Source organism: Pseudophryne corroboree, chromosome 7 (assembly GCF_028390025.1).
Source record: "Pseudophryne corroboree isolate aPseCor3 chromosome 7, aPseCor3.hap2, whole genome shotgun sequence".
Taxonomy (NCBI): domain Eukaryota; kingdom Metazoa; phylum Chordata; class Amphibia; order Anura; family Myobatrachidae; genus Pseudophryne; species Pseudophryne corroboree.
The window spans coordinates 422,257,579-422,277,711 of NC_086450.1; the positions used below are offsets into that span (position 1 = coordinate 422,257,579).

General features: G+C 45.2%; 1 protein-coding gene across 1 annotated transcript in view; it reads left to right on the forward strand.

Annotated features, from left to right (window-relative positions):
• Nucleotides 1–20,133, forward strand: part of PGAP6 (post-GPI attachment to proteins 6) — a 68,956-nt gene that overhangs the window by 34,165 nt on the left and 14,658 nt on the right. Inside the window, exons 2-6 of the mRNA XM_063934813.1 lie at nucleotides 7,157–7,334; nucleotides 7,617–7,824; nucleotides 9,153–9,286; nucleotides 10,376–10,644; nucleotides 19,595–19,914. Of these exons, the coding sequence (XP_063790883.1) occupies nucleotides 7,157–7,334; nucleotides 7,617–7,824; nucleotides 9,153–9,286; nucleotides 10,376–10,644; nucleotides 19,595–19,914 (1,109 nt within the window). The remainder of the gene's footprint in view (nucleotides 1–7,156; nucleotides 7,335–7,616; nucleotides 7,825–9,152; nucleotides 9,287–10,375; nucleotides 10,645–19,594; nucleotides 19,915–20,133) is intronic.

Genomic DNA, 20,133 nt, shown 5'->3' on the forward strand with positions numbered 1-20,133 from the left:
AGGAAGGCCCCTACAGAGGAATTTCAACTTGGTCGTTTCCTGCATTTCCTGCAAACAGGACTGTCTATGCGCCTAAAATTAGGGTCCATTAAGGTTCAAATTTCGGCCCTGTCGATATTCTTCCAAAAAGAACTAGCTTCAGTTCCTGAAGTTCAGACGTTTGTCAAGGGGGTACTGCATATACAGCCTCCTTTTGTGCCTCCAGTGGCACCTTGGGATCTCAATGTAGTTTTGGGGTTCCTAAAATCACATTGGTTTGAACCACTCACCACTGTGGACTTAAAATATCTCACATGGAAAGTGGTAATGCTGTTAGCCCTGGCTTCAGCCAGGCGTGTCTCAGAATTGGCGGCTTTATCCTATAAAAGCCCTTACCTAATTTTTCATACGGACAGGGCAGAATTGAGGACTCGTCCTCAATTTCTCCCTAAGGTGGTTTCAGCGTTTCACTTAAACCAGCCTATTGTGGTACCTGCGGCTACTAGGGACTTGGAGGATTCCAAGTTGCTGGACGTAGTCAGGGCCCTGAAAATATGTTTCCAGGACGGCTGGAGTCAGAAAATCTGACTCGCTGTTTATCCTGTATGCACCCAACAAGCTGGGTGCTCCTGCTTCTAAGCAGACTATTGCTCGTTGGATTTGTAGTACAATTCAGCTTGCACATTCTGTGGCAGGCCTGCCACAGCCAAAATCTGTAAAATCCCATTCCACACGAAAAGTGGGCTCATCTTGGGCGGCTGCCCGAGGGGTCTCGGCTTTACAACTTTGCCGAGCAGCTACTTGGTCAGGGGCAAACACGTTTGCTAAATTCTACAAATTTGATACCCTGGCTGAGGAGGACCTGGAGTTCTCTCATTCGGTGCTGCAGAGTCATCCGCACTCTCCCGCTTGTTTGGGAGCTTTGGTATAATCCCCATGGTCCTTTCGGAGTCCCCAGCATCCACTAGGACGTCAGAGAAAATAAGAATTTACTTACCGATAATTCTATTTCTCATAGTCCGTAGTGGATGCTGGGCGCCCATCCCAAGTGCGGATTGTCTGCAATACTTGTACATAGTTATTGTTACAAAAATCGGGTTATTATTGTTGTGAGCCATCTTTTCAGAGGCTCCTCTGTTATCATGCTGTTAACTGGGTTCAGATCACAAGTTGTACGGTGTGATTGGTGTGGCTGGTATGAGTCTTACCCGGGATTCAAAATCCTTCCTTATTGTGTACGCTCGTTCGGGCACAGTATCCTAACTGAGGCTTGGAGGAGGGTCATAGGGGGAGGAGCCAGTGCACACCAGGTAGTCCTAAAGCTTTTACTTTTGTGCCCAGTCTCCTGCGGAGCCGCTATTCCCCATGGTCCTTTCGGAGTCCCCAACATCCACTACGGACTATGAGAAATAGAATTATCGGTAAGTAAATTCTTATTTTTTCCCCCCCCCCCATTTGCATGCTTGGGAGAATCTAGGCCATGGATGAACAGAGTAATATAGAATTCAGTTCCAGTTATTTAAATCAAGGAGCCAGCAGGGTATTTTAAGGTGCCAGTTTTCCTTAAAAGTTATCCTGTAATTGTTTTTATTTCAAATGACTTCGCTCCCTGAATTTGACTTCCATAATCCCCCCCCTCCCCCCCAATAATATGATTATTCCTCGATATTGTTTAAAGCAGTGGTTCCCGAACTTGGTCCTCAAGGCACCCTGACAGTCCAGAATTTAAGGATATCCATGATTATCACAGGTGATTTAATTAGTACATCATTCACTTTGTTTATACCATCTGTGCATAAACATGGATATCATTAAAACCTGGACTGTTAGGGTGCCTTGAGGACAGAGTTTGGGAAACCCTGGTTTAAAGGCTCTACAGAGTTCATATAAAAGAAAAAAAATATAGTTTGTAAGGAAGTGCCTTTTTGCAGACCTAACAGTCCCAGGCCATATCACGCTCTTGTCTTAACCGATTATCGACATTCCGATGATCAGCCCGCAGCTTACTTCTCTGGCGGTCCAGTAGATGTTAGTTTGGGATTCTGGTGTCGTCATACTGACTGCCGGGATGACTACCGAATCCCATCTTAGCACTGGACCTGTTTCATCCCTGTCAATGTCCCATTCTCATTAGCGTCTAACTCACTTGAAAGAAAGGCGATTACATGGGAATGGGGAAACGTCATCAGTGTCAAGCTGTAAGGAGAGAAATGAGAGCGGAATGGCACTATAGCAGACGAGGGGCACTGGGCTGTTTTACGCCTCCAGCTCCGATCACTGTCCTTTTGTCTTCAGGGTGTAGACGCTGGGCTCAGTCACTTTTACAGTTGACTGCTTGTTCCTGCCTCAGAAAATACAAATTGCTGCATACAGTCAAATAGATAATAGAAAAATGAAGGGGAGGCAAATTGTATATTTATGTAGCCCTTGCATGCCTAAAATTCAAAGCTCATTACCAGTCTGTTCTCTCCGGTATCACGCAAAAACTACTGGATGAATTTGGATGGTGTTTTCACTGTTGCATAGCTTAGTGACCTAGAAATAAACTTAGGTATGTTGATCTCGAAGTGACATCAGGGAGTGGAGCAATAGGGCGATTCTCCATGATGCACGGCACAGCTACACAAATTCAAACATGCTTCTCCAAAATACTAAGATATTAGTGGGTCTTAAGTTATAGGGTAAGGCATTACTACTAAGCAATTAAGTTTTCATATAACAACAATTTCTTAACAGACCAGTTTAAAAGGAAAAAAATTAAATAGGTGTGACGCACGGGACTTTATGTTCACTGTCTGGAGAATCACCTAAATTATGCAACGGAACCCGACTAAAGCTAGGTACATACTGTCAGATTTTTCTTTTTGGTCGGCCCGACAATCGGACGATTTTTCAGGAAATGGTAGGCACCAATATCTGAGCTACACACACACACACACACACACACATATATATATATATATATATATATATATATATATATATATATATATATATATATATATATAATATTCTGCATCTACCACAGCTGTGGAGGGTGCACTCTCACCAAAAATCAGTCCATACAGTATAGTCGTAGTTCAACTTCTTTAATACAGGTCAAAGATAATGCCGTTTAAGTCGACGTTTCGGTCCAAATATGGGCCTTTCTCAAGACAGGCAATTCATAATATCTGAGCCAGGTGTATACAAAGCAATCAAGGCAGATCTCAACAAAGCAATCAAGGCAGCTGTCTGGTGCCCCTGTAGAACTGGCTCCGGCGTACACATCGTATGGCATAATCGGATGCCAGGACAGCTGCATCATGTTCTTCGACTATCCTAATTTTAGTGGACCGTAATAATTAGACCGTTTCTTGAACTTTGTTGTGATCTGCCTTGATTTGTTGTGATCTGCCTGGTTCAGATATTATGAATTGCCTGTCTTGAGAAAGGCCCATATTTGGACCGAAACGTCGACTTAAACGGCATTACCTTTGACCTGTATTAAAGAAGTTGAACTATGACTATACTGTATGGACTGATTTTTGGCGAGAGTGCACCCCCCACAGATGTGGTAGATGCAGAATATTCGTGTAGCCCTACAAGGTTACTTGTAGCACCCATATATATATATATATTCTCTATTTTGTTTGTTTTTTAGGTTACCAATTTCCTGCCACATCACACTGCATTTGCATATGTCCGTCCACAAGGAGGATGACATAGTGACAGGAGAACATAGAAAGTATGGGCAGATAATTGAGAACGCGCACACACACTGCTAGATATCGTGAGATTGTGGCCGGGATTTTTGGTTTAGGACGACAGATTGCAAAATCGATCGCTCGTGTATGTGTGTGGCTAAGGTTTTCTAGAATTATTGGCAAAACGATCGTTTGTACACGCTATACGATAAATCAGGCTGATGTCGGAATTATTGGCAAATCGGACCAATAATTGTGTAGTGTGTACCTAGTTTTAAAGGGACTGCTGTGCAGAGGAACCTAATTGAGGCAGAGATTCTAACGGGATGTGGTACAGGTGAGACTGTTTATACCACGTATTCTCAACAATTTTCCTTTTTAGTTCAAGCCCCTGCAGTTTCCTGTAAGCGTCTGCTTTGCTATGAAGATCAGAAAGTCACAGGTGCAAATGCTCAGGGCTGCGGACATAGATTGCAGGACCAGCTGCTTCTCCCATGGGCAGCTTTACGTGCCTTGCTTACGAATGTTAATCCCTAAAGGAAAAGCTACAATTATTGTTTACAAAGAAATTGTAATGTGTACAATATAAAATATACATCACAATATTAGATGGCACTACTGTATTTGTAAAATTAGTTCCGCTGAGCAATTAGTCATCCAAGCGAGCGAGCGCTAGTAGGAAATAAAAGCTTTAATTTTATAGCACTTTTTTTATGTGCATTTTAAGCAAAAAATCTGCATGTTCCAAGTACAAGTTATACTGTAGCTGACTTGAACAATGTACAGTTGATCAGAACACTAGCTACACAAAGGAGCTTCAAACTGTGTATGATTATTTTGTTCACCGACCTATCATGTCGGCCCTCCAGCACAGCCGCTGCAGATATATTGGTACATCTGTCTGTGTGTAAATCCAACTTGCCGACCGCAGTATCCATTGATTATGATGTCAAAAGTAGGAATGCATATTCAAATTGGTCTGCTGCTATATATATCGTGTGGCGGGTTGGTAAGTGTGTATGCAAAAGATCTTTTGTGCATAAACCTTACCAATTAATAGATTGGGTGAGTGGATCGGCTGGAAGGATAAGTATAAACCCAGTTTTTAACTTTGGGGAGGGAATTCCTGTGCGGTGAATTGCCCGCACTGCAGGTGGTCCTGGCTGGTTGATTGCTTGTCTGTGTAGCCTTACACAAGCTTCTTCCTTCCCACTCCCCCCCCCCCACCCCCCCCCCCACCCCCCCCCCCAGACCTCTTTTGGGAAGAAGAGGGTGCTCTTTTTCACAAGATGGTGAGACTACATAAGGTCACAATTTTTTGTTGTTACAGCAGGGTTAGCTTGCGTGGGAGGGATGGTTAGGTTTAGGCACCACCGGGGAGGGTTAAGGTTAGGCTGCGGGGGGGAAGGGATTCTCTGCTTCAGGAAGCCAGTGTCCGTCATATGAACGCCGGCATATCGTTTGTATTCCCGAAGTACAAATTATTATTCATTTTTTTTTTTTTTTTTTGGAGTATGATCTAAACAATTATGAGATATGAATAGACAATTTCAAGTGGCAATATTGTAGGGGGTGAAACCAGGTAGGCGTTGCTCTTCTAAATACAGCGGCTAAATCGCCAGACTTCCACAGTCGCCTGCAGTTCTGTTGTATTTACCAGAGTCTCTTCCATGCTGTGTCTTGTGAGGTAAAAGTCCGGAGATCAGATGCATCCAGAACCAGCAGTGCCAGTGGTACTCCCTGCCTTCTATACAGTGGTTGTGGGAAAATGAGTGCGACATCCGGTAACACCGTCACATGACTGTAACTGTATGGTAACTAACTACTGTCCCTCCTTCCACTGCCGACTCAGCTAGAAGGGATGCAGTTAATTCGTCGACTGCCAGGATACTGACGCCAGAATCCCAATTATTGACCATGCCGACAAACAGAATCCAGGCTAACGGTCTATTCCCACTTGTGGGTGTCCACTACACCCATAGAGTGAGTAGAACCTGTGGCGAGCCTGCAGCAAGGAGACGCTTTGCGCTCACTCCGCTCATGCCGTTGTCTGTATCGTGACGGCCGGCATCCCGTCTGTCGGTATGTCATACTGATCCGGGCTAGAATATCTAGTGAGTAAGAACATGTGGGGTAGGTCTGAGAGGCATGTGCGGAAGTCTGAGTGGCGTGGGGAAGTTTTTGAGTACACGTATGAGAGAATTGGGGAGGGGGGGGGGTGTCATTCTTGTGCATATGTCCCTTATGATAAGTCAGGTTCCTAACACTGCTCTCTACAAATTAGCGGTACTTGGCGCTATAGTCCTTGGGGTAAATTTACTGTGTGTCGCTTTGGAAGCTGCTACTGTTCCGGACACTGGATTTAAAGGGGCAATAGTATTAAATCTAAAACCAGATGTTTTGTATTCGATATTATTGCCTCTTTAAATCCACAAGGTGAACCAAAAAAAAAAAAGATAGCATCATTTTGGTTTAGGTTGTGGTATTCCCATATCGTGCATCTATGACGTTGGTGGACTGGGTCCCTGTCTGAGCCGCTATGTAAAAAAGCCAGGAGAAGGTATTAGAGCAGGTGTGGGGAATAAGCGGCTCTCCAGCTGTTGAAGAACTACGATAGTTTTGCTATTTAGCCATGCTAAATCTGTTGCAGGGCATGCTGGGATGTGTAGTCATACAACAGCGGCATTAGATGCAGGCAATGGGTGCTCTCACAGTTCTGAAAAATAAACTTACTGATGTTCCTCTAAGCAGTGCGTGAGATCAGTTAGACTTCTGAATGCAACATATTTGCATTGACACCAACTTGTACAGACTAGTTGAAGATCCTGAATTTTCTTTTTATTGCAGCACACGTAAACAGTACGGCAGACATTTACCAAGCTACCTATTAGCTAGGAACAGCTGTGAGATTAGTGCCTGGACGCTTACTACAGCTGGTCTTTGCCACGCTGCCTCTTTTCTCTGCTGTCTGCATAATGTAGTTCCTGACACTTGATTATAGTACAAGATCACGCCAACCGTTAGAAGTCTCTGTGTGCGCATTAGCAGCTGACTGCTTTCTTGTTTTCTTTTTATGTTCTGTGCTGAAAGTTCTACTTAAAGTTCACCCACCGTTTACAGTGGACGTAGCCGTTGTGTAAGCCGATTGTTAGCATGTAGCCTACCAAGCCATTAAATAACTAGGTACATCACTGAGGCATAAGGCACAAGTTAACATTTTCAGTATTTAGTACAGTTCCATTGTTTGCGTCCTTTACCCCATGACTTCCTCCTATAGCTCTCCCAGGGAGCGACAGTGCTCTCCCGATGCAATATCTATATGTGCAGGTCAAATACTATAACGGAGCAAATAAAGATGTTGCAGGCTCACCGGTCAGCCGAACCCAACCCCCTATGTTTAGCATATACGTTCCTGCGCTACCTACAGTGAGACACAAGAAAACGCACTTGGTTAATATTAGATTTATGTCTCTTTTTTTTCTCTCTTCCAGATCTGTCTTACGTGTCCGAGATCTTCTCTCAAAGTCCCCAGCGATTGTCTTTTTACAGCTGGTACGGGAATGTGCGCTTGTTCCAGTTTCGGGTGCCTGCAGACTCTGTGCTGCTCAGGTGGTTCCTACAGGCCTCGCGGGGAAGAGGGGAAGGGTGCGGCAATGTGGAGATCACTGTGTAAGTTCCTCTTGTCAGGTCTGCTCTGTCCCACTGAATAACTGCTCCTTACCTATAGCATCACCTCTGCACCTTTACCATCCAGCGAGACTCTTGTGGGTGTTATGACAGTGGGTTATATAGCTTCTATCCTATGTTCTGTACAGTAAGTCTGTTATATCTGTACTATATTCTGTTATGTGCTTTGTAAGGCACTGCTGATCCTTTGTGGCGCACAGAAATAAAGGTTAGTAATAACGGTTACTCTCATCGGAATTGTTTTGTTCTATAATTATTTTACAGACATTTCCGTTACGGAGCCCCCCCGGTAGTTAATCCCTTGAACTACAGCTTTGCCGCGAACACCAGCATCCCACATTCCTTTACCAAGACCATAGTATTTAGAAATTCTACACAGAGTAACCTGTACCTGAATATTACCAATCCCACCCCCGGAGACTGGTTTATTGCTGCCCACCTGCCTAAGGACACCGAAAAAATAGAAATCCAGGTCAGTCCAGTGCTCTTGATGTCAATAGAAAAAAATGTGTGTGTGTGTATTATATTATATCATATGTATATATAGAGAACAAGTAAAGCGGCACTCTAAGTCTGTAAGAAAGTCAAATGTATTTCACACACAAAGTGATCCGACATTTCGGGGTCCAAGCGCCCCTTTGTTCACATTGTTCACCTTGGCAAAGGGGCGCTTGGACCCCGAAACGTCGGATCACTTTGTGTGTGAAATACATTTGACTTTCTTACAGACTTAGAGTGCCGCTTTACTTGTTCTCTCTATCCATCCTCACCTGAGATGGCACCTAAGCACTGAGTCTTGGAGGGGGAGTGCCGGTCCTCAGTCTTTCTATATCTATATATATCTATATATATCTATATATATATATATATATATATATATATATATATATATATATATATATATATATATATATATATATATATAGCTCTGGATACGACCGGCACTCCTACAGCAAAAAAGGATAAACACCAGGGTGCCCTCCCGTGGCACTACAAGGCCCAGCAGACAAGGTAAAGTAAAGGGCGGCACTCCAATGGTTTTGGGAAAAAAACAGCTCACTAGGCCAGCTTAGATTCAATCTAAGCTGGCCTAGTGAGCTGTCTTTTTCCCAAAACCATTGGAGTGCCGCCCTTTACTTTACCATATATATATATATATATATATATATATATATATATATATATATATATATATATATATATATATATATATATATATATATATATATATATTATTCATTCAATACTGATATGGATATTGGGAGTTGCAACGAATTTGGTGACCCCCTAACTAGAGCACATACAAGGGTATTTCTCGATATTTCGCACTCTCGCTCTCTCAAAGAGGTGTACAGAAGCCCTTTCTGTTCAAATTTCTATATAAACATCTTTCTTTACACCTTCATTATATTAAAGTAGAAATCGTCTTTCTCCCTTTTTTTAAATTTTTTTTATTTCAAAATAATTTTTCCAGGGTGAAACCGCATTGAGATTTAGCTTTTGTAAGATACGCCAACTGTTACACGCTCACCATATGAAGTGACAGATGTTAGAAAATACCGTAGGCCGGAGGCTGTTTGGTATAGATCAGTCAATTTGGTTGCTCATTAAACTACTGGCATCTCGCCAGCCTTAATCTATGAACTATGCCTCTGTTTTTATATTGTCGCCACAAGTATTGCAAATGAGCACACTGGGCTCTAGCCATCAACGCAGCGGTGATAATGCAATAAAAGCATGGATGAGAGTGAAATTTGCATTATGTTCCGCACTCATCATTTATTTCTCCCCACCGTTCAGGGTCTCACAGCATCGTGTACATACATCTTCCAGCCAGAGCTATTTGTTCTCCGAGAAGTGGATGTGCCAATCCTACAAGCAGATTCCCCCATACAGCACATTTTACAGCCAGTGAGGAGGCTGGCACGCTACAAGTAATTATACTTCTCTGCTTCGTGTTATCAGCAAATGAGAGGATTCCTGGCTCAGTGTACAAGGGGGTGAAAGTAAAATGTCAATACAGTACATCTATATTTACATTATAGGTCATTTGCTTTCTGCTCTAGTAATTAGCAGCGTAGTATTTTTATATAACATTTAATTTGTAATTCGCACCAGACAAGACAACTTTTTCAGGTCAGTGTGTTGTCTCTTTGGGCTTGTTCACTAGGCCATTTGTACAGTGTGTTCATATGACTGTGTGCACAGAATTGGGATGCCTTCAGAATGCTCTGCTAATTGCACCATCACAGTTTCGGTGGCCAATCCCGGGCCATTTTTTTCAATTCTGGGAATTGGGATTGAAAAATGATCATACCCGGGATTGGTTCCTTTGCAGTGTCCCCTGCCCAGTCCCACATAAATTACCCTCCCCTGCCTGGGTGGGTCCACCTGCTGCTGAGTTGCGGATGGGCTAGTGCAGACGCTGAGTACCGAGCGGTGGGCAGCGTGACCTCTGACACCACGTCACGCTGCACAGCCGGGAGCAGTGGGAGCCAGGCAGCGTCTTGAGCCACCTGAGGACGCTCAACTCTGCCCGGCATTGAGAAAACAGAGGGGCTTCCTAATCCCGAAATCCCCAGGATTGGAAACCCCAATCCCAGGATTGAATCCCGGCCAATTTGTGGGCTAAAATCCTGAGATCCCGCTGATTCCAGGATTGGCCACCCTAATCCAAAGTTATAGATGAAATAGATTTGTTTTTTGGTGCTTTTACTGCAGCTTGTCCCAACAGTGGGATCGATGATCCCAACACTGGCACCATTTTCCAAAATGTTTGTGCATGCGGTTTGAGAAAATTCTCTCAATATAGTCATCTGGACAAGCCCTACTTGTTATCTGTATTTACAAAGCCAACGTTTGGGTGTGTCATTTCATTATCTGTGCCTCACAGCCAGGCCTCCATCAGTCATTTTTGTTTGGGTGCTGTAGTTCAATACTGATGAGAGGTATGAATGAGCGAGACAGTGTATTCTGATGGGATTTGACCATCTTGTTAAATAGTCCATGTATTTGGTTAACAGGCTCTATGTTCCTGAATATACCCTGGACCTACAGCTTCAACTGCTGAAATGCGCTTCAAACGACACAAAAAGTGCTTGCCCCCTAATTGTCACGATCGGGTCAATCACTCAGCCGGACTCCACACCCCAAAGGGTCAACTGCAGCGACCGTTCAAACTGCAGCCTCCGCCTGCACTCTCCGCCATGGGAGAAGTGGCTGAATGTCATCGTCGAGATGTCCCAGGACACTAACTCCAGCGTGGCCTTCGAGCTTCTTTACAACATTTCAGGTAGGTGAGGAACCCGAGAATGGTATTTAAATATTGATGTTCTAAATTCAGCTTATGATCTAGTTGTAACATATGCTTCTTTCAGACCGCAAATGCCGGATCCTACCCGGTAAGACAAACGTGTACTTACCGGGTGGGATCCGGCATTTGCGCTCCGCTGCTGGCTTTCCGACCCGGCAATATACCGGGTCGGTTGCCATAGCAGCGGAGGGAGCAGCAGCAGCAGGGGCGGGGGTGGAGGCGGCGCCGGGAGATGAGCTCCTCTCCTGCGCCGCCTCTTCCTATGCTGTGAATGGGAACCGTGTCGCATCGACACGGCTCCCATTCACACCGCACCTGACCCGGTAATCAACCCGGGTAAAACCCTTCTTTTGTACCGGGTTGAATTACCGGGTCAGGCGACCCGCTAAAACGACCAAGGACCTTTCACATCGCACACTGACCCGGGTCGACACGGCAATATGCCGTGTCGATACTGGGTTATTTGTGCGATGTGAAAGGGGTAATAAAGAGGTCCTTTAAGGGCTGTCATTAAATATACTGTGTATTCTGCCTTGCTGTAGTGTCACAGAGCTGTACACTACATTTATGGTGTTTAAAATGTCTGTTTTTAATGTATTCTTGTGCAGTGCTAGATTGGTGGGGAGGGTCCCTAACTATTAAAGTTGGTGGAGGGTGCAGGATTCTGCTGTGATGGGGACATTACACCTGCAAGAGTATGTGTGTATGTATGTATGTGTGTGTGTATATATATATATATATATATATATATATATATATGACTGGGCACAACTAAAGGAAGCTTTAGGACTACCTGGTGTGCACTGGCTCCTCCCTCTATGACCATCCTCCAGACCTCAGTTAGAATTTTGTGCCCGGCTGAGCTGGATGCACACTAGGGGCTCTCCTGAGCTCCTAGAAAAAGAAAGTTTATTTTAGGTTTTTTATTTTCAGTGAGATCTGCTGGCAACAGACTCACTGCTACGAGGGACTAAGGGGAGAGAAGCGAACCTACCTGCTTGCAGCTAGCTTGGGCTTCTAAGGCTACCGGACACCATTAGCTCCAGAGGGATCGAACACAGGGCCCGACCTCGATCGTCCGTTCCCGGAGCCGCGCCGCCGTCCCCCTTACAGAGCCAGAAGCAAGAAGAGGTCCTGAAAATCGGCGGCAGAAGACTTCGGTCTTCAAACAAGGTAGCGCACAGCACTGCAGCTGTGCGCCATTGCTTCCCATGCACACCTCACACTCCGGTCACTGATGGGTGCAGGGCGCTGGGGGGGGGGGCGCCCTGGGCTGCAATATAAAGTACCTTGGCTGGCAAATAACACATAATATAGTCATAGAGACTATATATGTGTAAAATACCCCTGCCAGATATACATTGAAAAAGGGGCGGGGCTATCTCCCTCAGCACACTGGCGCCATTTTCCCTCACAGCTCCGCTGGAAGGATCGCTCCCAGGCTCTCCCCTGCAGTTTCCAGACTACATAGGGTAAAAAAGAGAGGGGGGGCACTAAATTTAGGCGCAATATTGTGTATACAAGCAGCTATTGGGTAAATCACTCAGTTATAGTGTAATCCCTGTGTTATATAGCGCTGTTGGTGTGTGCTGGCATACTCTCTCTCTTTCTCCCCAAAGGGCTTTGTGGGGCCCTGTCCTCAGTCAGAGCATTCCCTGTGTGTGTGCGGTGTGTCGGTACGGCTGTGTCGACATGTTTGATGAGGAGGCTTATGTGGAGGCGGAGCAAGTGCCGATAAATTTGATGTCACCCCCTGCGGGGCCGACACCTGAGTGGATGGACTTGTGGAAGGAATTACGTGAAAGTGTCAACTCCTTACATAAAAGGTTTGACGACATATCAGATGTGGGACAGCCGGCTTCTCAGCTTGTGCCTGCCCAGCTGTCTCAAAAGCCATCAGGGGCTCTAAAACGCCCGCTACCTCAGATGGTGGACACAGATGTCGACACGGATACTGAATCCAGTGTCGACGACTATGAGACGAATGTACATTCCAATAGGGCCACACGTTACATGATTGAGGCAATGAAAAATGTGTTGCACATTTCTGATATTACCCCAGGAACCACAAAAAAGGGTATTATGTTTGGGGAGAAAAAACTACCAGTGGTTTTTCCCCCATCTGAGGAATTAAATGAGGTGTGTGAAGAAGCGTGGGCTTCCCCCGATAAGAAACTGGTAATTTCTAAAAGGTTACTAATGGCGTACCCTTTCCCGCCAGAGGATAGGTCACGTTGGGAAACATCCCCTAAGGTGGATAAAGCGCTCACACGTCTGTCAAAGAAGGTGGCACTACCGTCTCCGGACACGGCCGCCCTAAAGGATCCTGCTGATAGGAAGCAGGAGGCTATCCTGAAGTCTGTATATACACACTCAGGTATTATACTGAGACCAGCTATTGCTTCAGCATGGATGTGCAGTGCTGCAGCTGCGTTGTCAGATTCCCTGTCGGAAAATATTGATACCCTAGACAGGGACACTATATTGCTAACCATAGAGCATATAAAAGACGCAGTCTTATACATGAGAGATGCACAGAGGGATATTTGCTGGCTGGCATCTAAAATAAGTGCAATGTCCATTTCTGCCAGGAGAGGATTATGGACTCGGCAGTGGACGGGTGATGCAGATTCTAAAAGGCACATGGAAGTTTTGCCTTATAAGGGTGAGGAGTTGTTTGGTGGATGGTCTCTCTGACCTTGTTTCCACAGCAACAGCTGGGAAGTCAGCATTTTTACCCCATGTTCCCTCACAGCCAAAGAAAGTACCGTATTATCAGGTACAGTCCTTTCGGGCCCATAAAGCCAAGCGGGTTAAAGGCGCGTCCTTTCTGCCCAGAGGCAGAGGTAGAGGGAAAAAGCTGCAGCATACAGCCAGTTCCCAGGAGCAAAAGTCCTCCCCCGCTTCCTCCAAGTCCACCGCATGACGCTGGGGCTCCACAGGCGGAGCCAGGTACGATGGGGGCCCGTCTCAAAAACTTCAGCAATCAGTGGGCTCGCTCACGGGTGGATCCCTGGATCCTTCAAGTGGTATCTCAGGGATACAAGCTGGAATTCGAGACGTCTCCCCCCTGCCGTTTCCTCAAATCTGCCTTGCCAACAACTCCCTCAGGCAGGGAGGCAGTGCTAGAGGCAATTCACAAGCTGTATTCCCAGCAGGTGATAGTCAAGGTGCCCCTCCTTCAACATGGACGGGGTTACTATTCCACAATGTTTGTGGTACCGAAACCGGACGGTTCGGTGAGACCCATTTTAAATTTTAAATCCTTGAACACTTATATAAAAAAATTCAAGTTCAAGATGGAATTGCTCAGGGCGGTTATTTCAAGCCTGGACGAGGGGGATTACATGGTATCACTGGACATCAAGGATGCTTACTGCATGTCCCCATTTACCATCCTCACCAGGAGTACCTCAGATTTGTGGTACAGGATTGTCATTACCAATTCCAGACGTTGCCGTTTGGTCTGTCCACGGCACCGAGGGTATTTAACAAGGTAATGGCCGAAATGATGATACTCCTTCGAAAAAAGGGAGTTTTAATTATCCCGTACTTGGACGATCTCCTGATAAAGGCGAGGTCCAGGGAGCAGTTGTTGGTCGGGGTAGCACTATCTCGTGAGGTGCTACAACAGCATGGCTGGATTCTAAATATTCCAAAGTCACAGCTGGTTCCTACGACACGTCTACTGTTCCTGGGGATGGTTCTGGACACAGAACAGAAAAAAGTGTTTCTCCCGGAGGAGAAAGTCAAGGAGCTGTCATCTCTAGTCAGAGGCCTCCTGAAACCAAAACAGGTGTCGGTGCATCACTGCACGCGAGTCCTGGGAAAAATGGTAGCTTCCTACGAAGCAATTCCATTCGGCAGGTTCCATGCAAGGACTTTTCAGTGGGACCTGTTGGACAAGTGGTCCGGATCGCATCTTCAGATGCATCGGCTGATAACCCTGTCTCCAAGGACCAGGGTGTCTCTGCTGTGGTGGCTGCAAAGTGCTCATCTTCAAGAGGGCCGCAGATTCGGCATACAGGACTGGGTCCTGGTGACCACGGATGCCAGCCTTCGAGGCTGGGGGGCAGTCACACAGGGAAGAAACTTCCAAGGACTATGGTCAAGCCAGGAGACTTCCCTACACATAAATATTCTGGAACTGAGGGCCATTTACAATGCCCTAAGTCAGGCAAAACCCCTGCTTCAAAACCAGCCGGTACTGATCCAGTCAGACAACATCACGGCAGTCGCCCATGTAAACCGACAGGGCGGCACAAGAAGCAGGACGGCGATGGCAGAAGCCACAAGGATTCTCCGATGGGCGGAAAATCACGGGTTAGCACTGTCAGCAGTGTTCATTCCGGGAGTGGACAACTGGGAAGCAGACTTCCTCCGCAGACACGACCTCCACCCGGGAGAGTGGGGACTTCATCCAGAAGTCTTCCAACTGATTGTAAACCGTTGGGAAAGGCCACAGGTGGACATGATGGCGTCCCGCCTAAACAAAAAGCTAGAAAAATATTGCGCCAGGTCAAGAGACCCTCAGGCGATAGCTGTTGACGCTCTAGTGACACCGTGGGTGTACCGGTCGGTTTATGTGTTCCCTCCTCTTCCTCTCATACCCAAGGTACTGAGGATAATAAGGAGAAGAGGAGTAAGAACTATACTCATTGTTCCGGATTGGCCAAGAAGAGCTTGGTACCCGGAACTTCAAGAAATGATCTCAGAGGACCCATGGCCTCTGCCGCTCAGACAGGACCTGCTGCAGCAGGGGCCCTGTCTGTTCCAAGACTTACCGCGGCTGCGTTTGACGGCATGGCGGTTGAACACCGGATCCTGAAGGAAAAGGGCATTCCGGAGGAAGTCATTCCTACGCTGATTAAAGCTAGGAAAGAAGTGACCGCAAACCATTATCACCGCATTTGGCGAAAATGTTGCGTGGTGTGAGGCCAGGAAGGCCCCAACGGAGGAATTTCAGCTGGGCCGTTTTCTGCACTTCCTACAGTCAGGGGTGACTATGGACCTAAAATTGGGTTCCATTAAGGTCCAGATTTCGGCTCTATCGATTTTCTTCCAGAGAGAACTGGCTTCGCTACCTGAAGTTCAGACTTTTGTTAAGGGAGTGCTGCATATTCAGCCCCCTTTTGTGCCTCCAGTGGCACCTTGGGATCTCAACGTGGTGTTGGATTTCCTAAAGTCACATTGGTTTGAGCCACTTAAAACCGTGGAATTAAAATATCTCACGTGGAAAGTGGTCATGCTGTTGGCCTTGGCTTCGGCCAGGCGTGTGTCAGAATTGGCGGCTTTGTCATGTAAAAGCCCTTATCTGATTTTCCATATGGATAGGGCAGAATTGAGGACTCGTCCCCAGTTTCTCCCTAAGGTGGTATCAGCCTTTCATTTGAACCAACCTATTGTGGTGCCTGCGGCTACAAAAGACTTGGGGGCTTCCAAGTTGTTGGGCGTAGTCAGGGCCCTGAAAATTTATGTTTCCAGGACAGCTAGTGTCAGGAAAACTGACTCGTTGTTTCTCCTGTATGCATCCAACAAGCTGGGTGCTCCTGCTTCAAAGCAGACTATTGCTCGCTGGATCTGTAGTACGATTCAGTTTGCACATTCTGCGGCTGGACTGCCGCATCCTAAATCAGTGAAAGCCCATTCCACAAGGAAGGTGGGCTCTTCTTGGGCGGCTGCCCGAGGGGTCTCGGCTTTACAACTTTGCCGAGCAGCTACTTGGTATGGGTCTAACACATTTGCTAAATTCTACAAGTTTGACACCCTGGCTGAGGAGGACCTAGAGTTTGCCCATTCGGTGCTGCAGAGTCATCCGCACTCTCCCGCCCGTTTGGGAGCTTTGGTATAATCCCCATGGTCCTTACGGAGTCCCAGCATCCACTTAGGACGTCAGAGAAAATAAGATTTTACTCACCGGTAAATCTATTTCTCGTAGTCCGTAGTGGATGCTGGGCGCCCATCCCAAGTGTGGATTGTCTGCAATACTTGTATATAGTTATTGTTTAACTAAAGGGTTATTGTTGAGCCATCTGTTGAGAGGCTCAGTTATTATTCATACTGTTAACTGGGTATAGTATCACGAGTTATACGGTGTGATTGGTGTGGCTGGTATGAGTCTTACCCGGGATTCAAAATCCTTCCTTATTGTGTCAGCTCTTCCGGGCACAGTATCCTAACTCAGGTCTGGAGGAGGGTCATAGAGGGAGGAGCCAGTGCACACCAGGTAGTCCTAAAGCTTTCTTTAGTTGTGCCCAGTCTCCTGCGGAGCCGCTATTCCCCATGGTCCTTACGGAGTCCCAGCATCCACTACGGACTACGAGAAATAGATTTACCGGTGAGTAAAATCTTATATTATTATATATATATATATATATATATATATATATATATATATATATATATATATATATATATATATATATATATGAACCTCCTGTTAGAAAAGGTTCCTAGAATAGACAAATACAAGATCTGAGGGCACTGAATATAAAACTTCCCGATTTTAAGCCATCCAGTGTTGCACTCTTATTCATATTGATATTCTTTCAAGTCACTATAGAATTATTTCTCATATATAAAAAATGTATCCACAATAGAAAGGATAAAAATGCAATGGCATCAATTTATATCCACATACACAATATTTATCATTTCAATTCACAACAGTGAAGGAGAATTCATCCACTTTAGATTCAGCTCATTAGGTGCCTTTAGTGGAGTTTGATCTTAATATAATGCAGATGTTGAATAAGCCAGATAAATCCAACGCGTTTCATCACCAAGGACTTTTTCAGGGGTAGAAAATCAAATGCCACGGTCTCTTAGAGGTATAAACCGCAAACCCTTAGTTTTTTTTTTGAGACGCAGCAAAAAAGGGATACAATTCAGACAGAAGGCATAGGTGTGTCCTTCCCAGAGAAGTTTATATTTAGCGCCCTCAGATCTTTTGTAAAAATTAAATTAAAAAAATCTATATATATACTCTGCAAGTTGCGCCTATTATGCACCACAGCAATTATCCAGTTGGGGTTTGAGGTCCCGGTTTGTATGAGCTGGGGAAGGTGCGCAGTATAGCATTATAGTAAATAAAATGACTTCTTGCATTATTCAACTTCTGCAAAGTTCAATGTAATATGCAAATTAGGGTTCATGATCAGTATTTGTCGTAAAGGGATTTGGCACCCAGCCAAATGGTAAAATATACATTGAGCTCTGTGACCCACCCTCCTGGTAGTACAACCGCGGCCTGTAGCTGCAGCCAGTAAATAAATATTTTGTGTTGACGTTGTAGAAGTCATTTGTGGGTTTTCTTTGTCGTCAGTTCTTATCAACGCTCTACCGCCCAAGTGGTGGTGTAAAGTTGCTGATCAGCTCTTCAAGCTTCAGAAGTGTAAACACATATCCAAGTGCTGGAGTTATCAGGAGGCTTCCTGAGCTGATGCTCATTTATAGCGTTCCAATATTTAACTCGTTCCCCGTGATACCTTCCACGGAGGAGCAGAGATGTGTGTTCTGCACAAACAGCTACGTTTTCTTAGGATTCACTGCAGGGTCTGTACCAGGATGCAAGCCTGGGGGCTACTTGCGGCTTCATTTGTAGCGCAGACGCATCAGGCCGATCACTGCTTTGTCTCCAGCGATCCTTACCACGTCTAAGGTGCTAATCCTATATAAACGTCAGGGTTCAGCTGCTGTTAGTAAAACAAGGAGATGGCTCTGCAGTTCCTTTCTTGGTTGTGCCTGGTACCATAGTGTAGGGGAGTGGTTACGATTCTAGCACAGTGCTTGGGAAACACTTCAGACGAGAGTGATAAAAGTGGAGACATTGCCCATGACAACCAATCAGCTGCTCTGTATACTTTTATAGTATGCAAATTGTAAATGTTATGTCAATGCTGATTGGTTGCCATGGGTAACTTCTCCACTGAATCCCTTTTTTATCACTGCTTAGTACAGCTCCCCCTTAAACTGCTCTTTTGATATTTAATGGCAGGCACAATTTATAGTTCACCATCCTCTAGGACCTCAATTAACATATTACTTTACACAGTTTAGTAGCACTTTTAATGACTCTGAATATCTGCATTTATCAATGAAAACGGAGCCATCTTTCCTTAATTTCCAGGTAAATAAGAAACTTTCTTGATGGCATAAAGTGGTTTCCTCACCGCAGGTGATATTTGTATGGTTTGCACTTGTTAAATGTTTACTAGTTATATTGCAATAGGTTTCCTACCATGCTTTTAACTATATCTTTGTATCATCAATGCATTTGTTTATTTATGTGAATCCTCCATTTTGGTGTTATGCTGACATTGTTGAACTATTGACAGTGAATGCCGACATGTGAAGTATCAACGTTCTGTACAGACCAGAGGGTTAAACTGCGGCAGCAGGGATAGGATCAGACTAGGAAAGGGTAAGGGTTTGGCGCTAGGGGAAAGGGTTAGGGGTTAACGATACTCACCACCAGAAGTCACCGTCGGCAGACTGCCCAACCTAGAAGATGTAGCTGGAGCCGCCGTACCAGGTAAGTAATTTCTAAACCACCAGGAATGTTTGTCAATGTTCTACTCATATTGGCGTTTCATCGTTGTCAACATTCTCATGTCCGAGAACAGAGCTGTGCTGTTTTACCGCAACAAAACATTCTGGATTACATAATTACATGGCCGTTTTGAAGATACAGCATTGTGTGTAGTAAATACTGAGTTAAGGTACTTACAAACAAACAAATAAGTCTTCTTGATCTCCTTCACTAGCAGCACCTCTTTATTACTGCAAGACAATTGTACCGTAAGCACCGCTTTGTATACCAAAGAACCATTGTTTAGATTGTTACATTTACTCTTTACTTACATTTCTAAACAATTTATGTAAAGTTCCTTCATTACGTTTATTAAACCCAGGTGTATTTCTTTTACAGTCTGTAAACCAGGAGCTTTAGGATCTAGAACGCTACTTGCGTTCCTAAACTACCTCTCCTCTTCCAATGATAACGTCACTTTACGAGTTGGCAATCAGACCACCAGCAATACCACTGTTCTGCCTAATGAGGGCAGCAACTCCTGCCTGCGCAAGTACCCAGTAATCCGAGAGGACCTGGACGTGGTGTCTGTGAGATTCCATCCTATAAACAGCCCGTCTCTGCCGGTGGTCGCCCGGCTACCCAGTGTGGTTCTGCTCAGTCTGGACTCCGAAATGGACAGTGGCGGGATGCTGGTTGTGAATTTGAAGCTAAATAAGGTATTGATTTCTGACCTGTCATGTATGGATAATATTGTTACAGTGTTTCAGGGCACCGGTCCCCTACACGCAGCATTTTTATGATTTGGGCCAATAAAGGAGATTTATTCTCCCCCCCCATGATAATCGGGCCACTAGGTGGCAGCACTATTATGCTTGTTTCAAATAAGCCACTAAGGGCAAGATTCAGTTAGTTGGGGCCACGTGTGAGATAAGGCT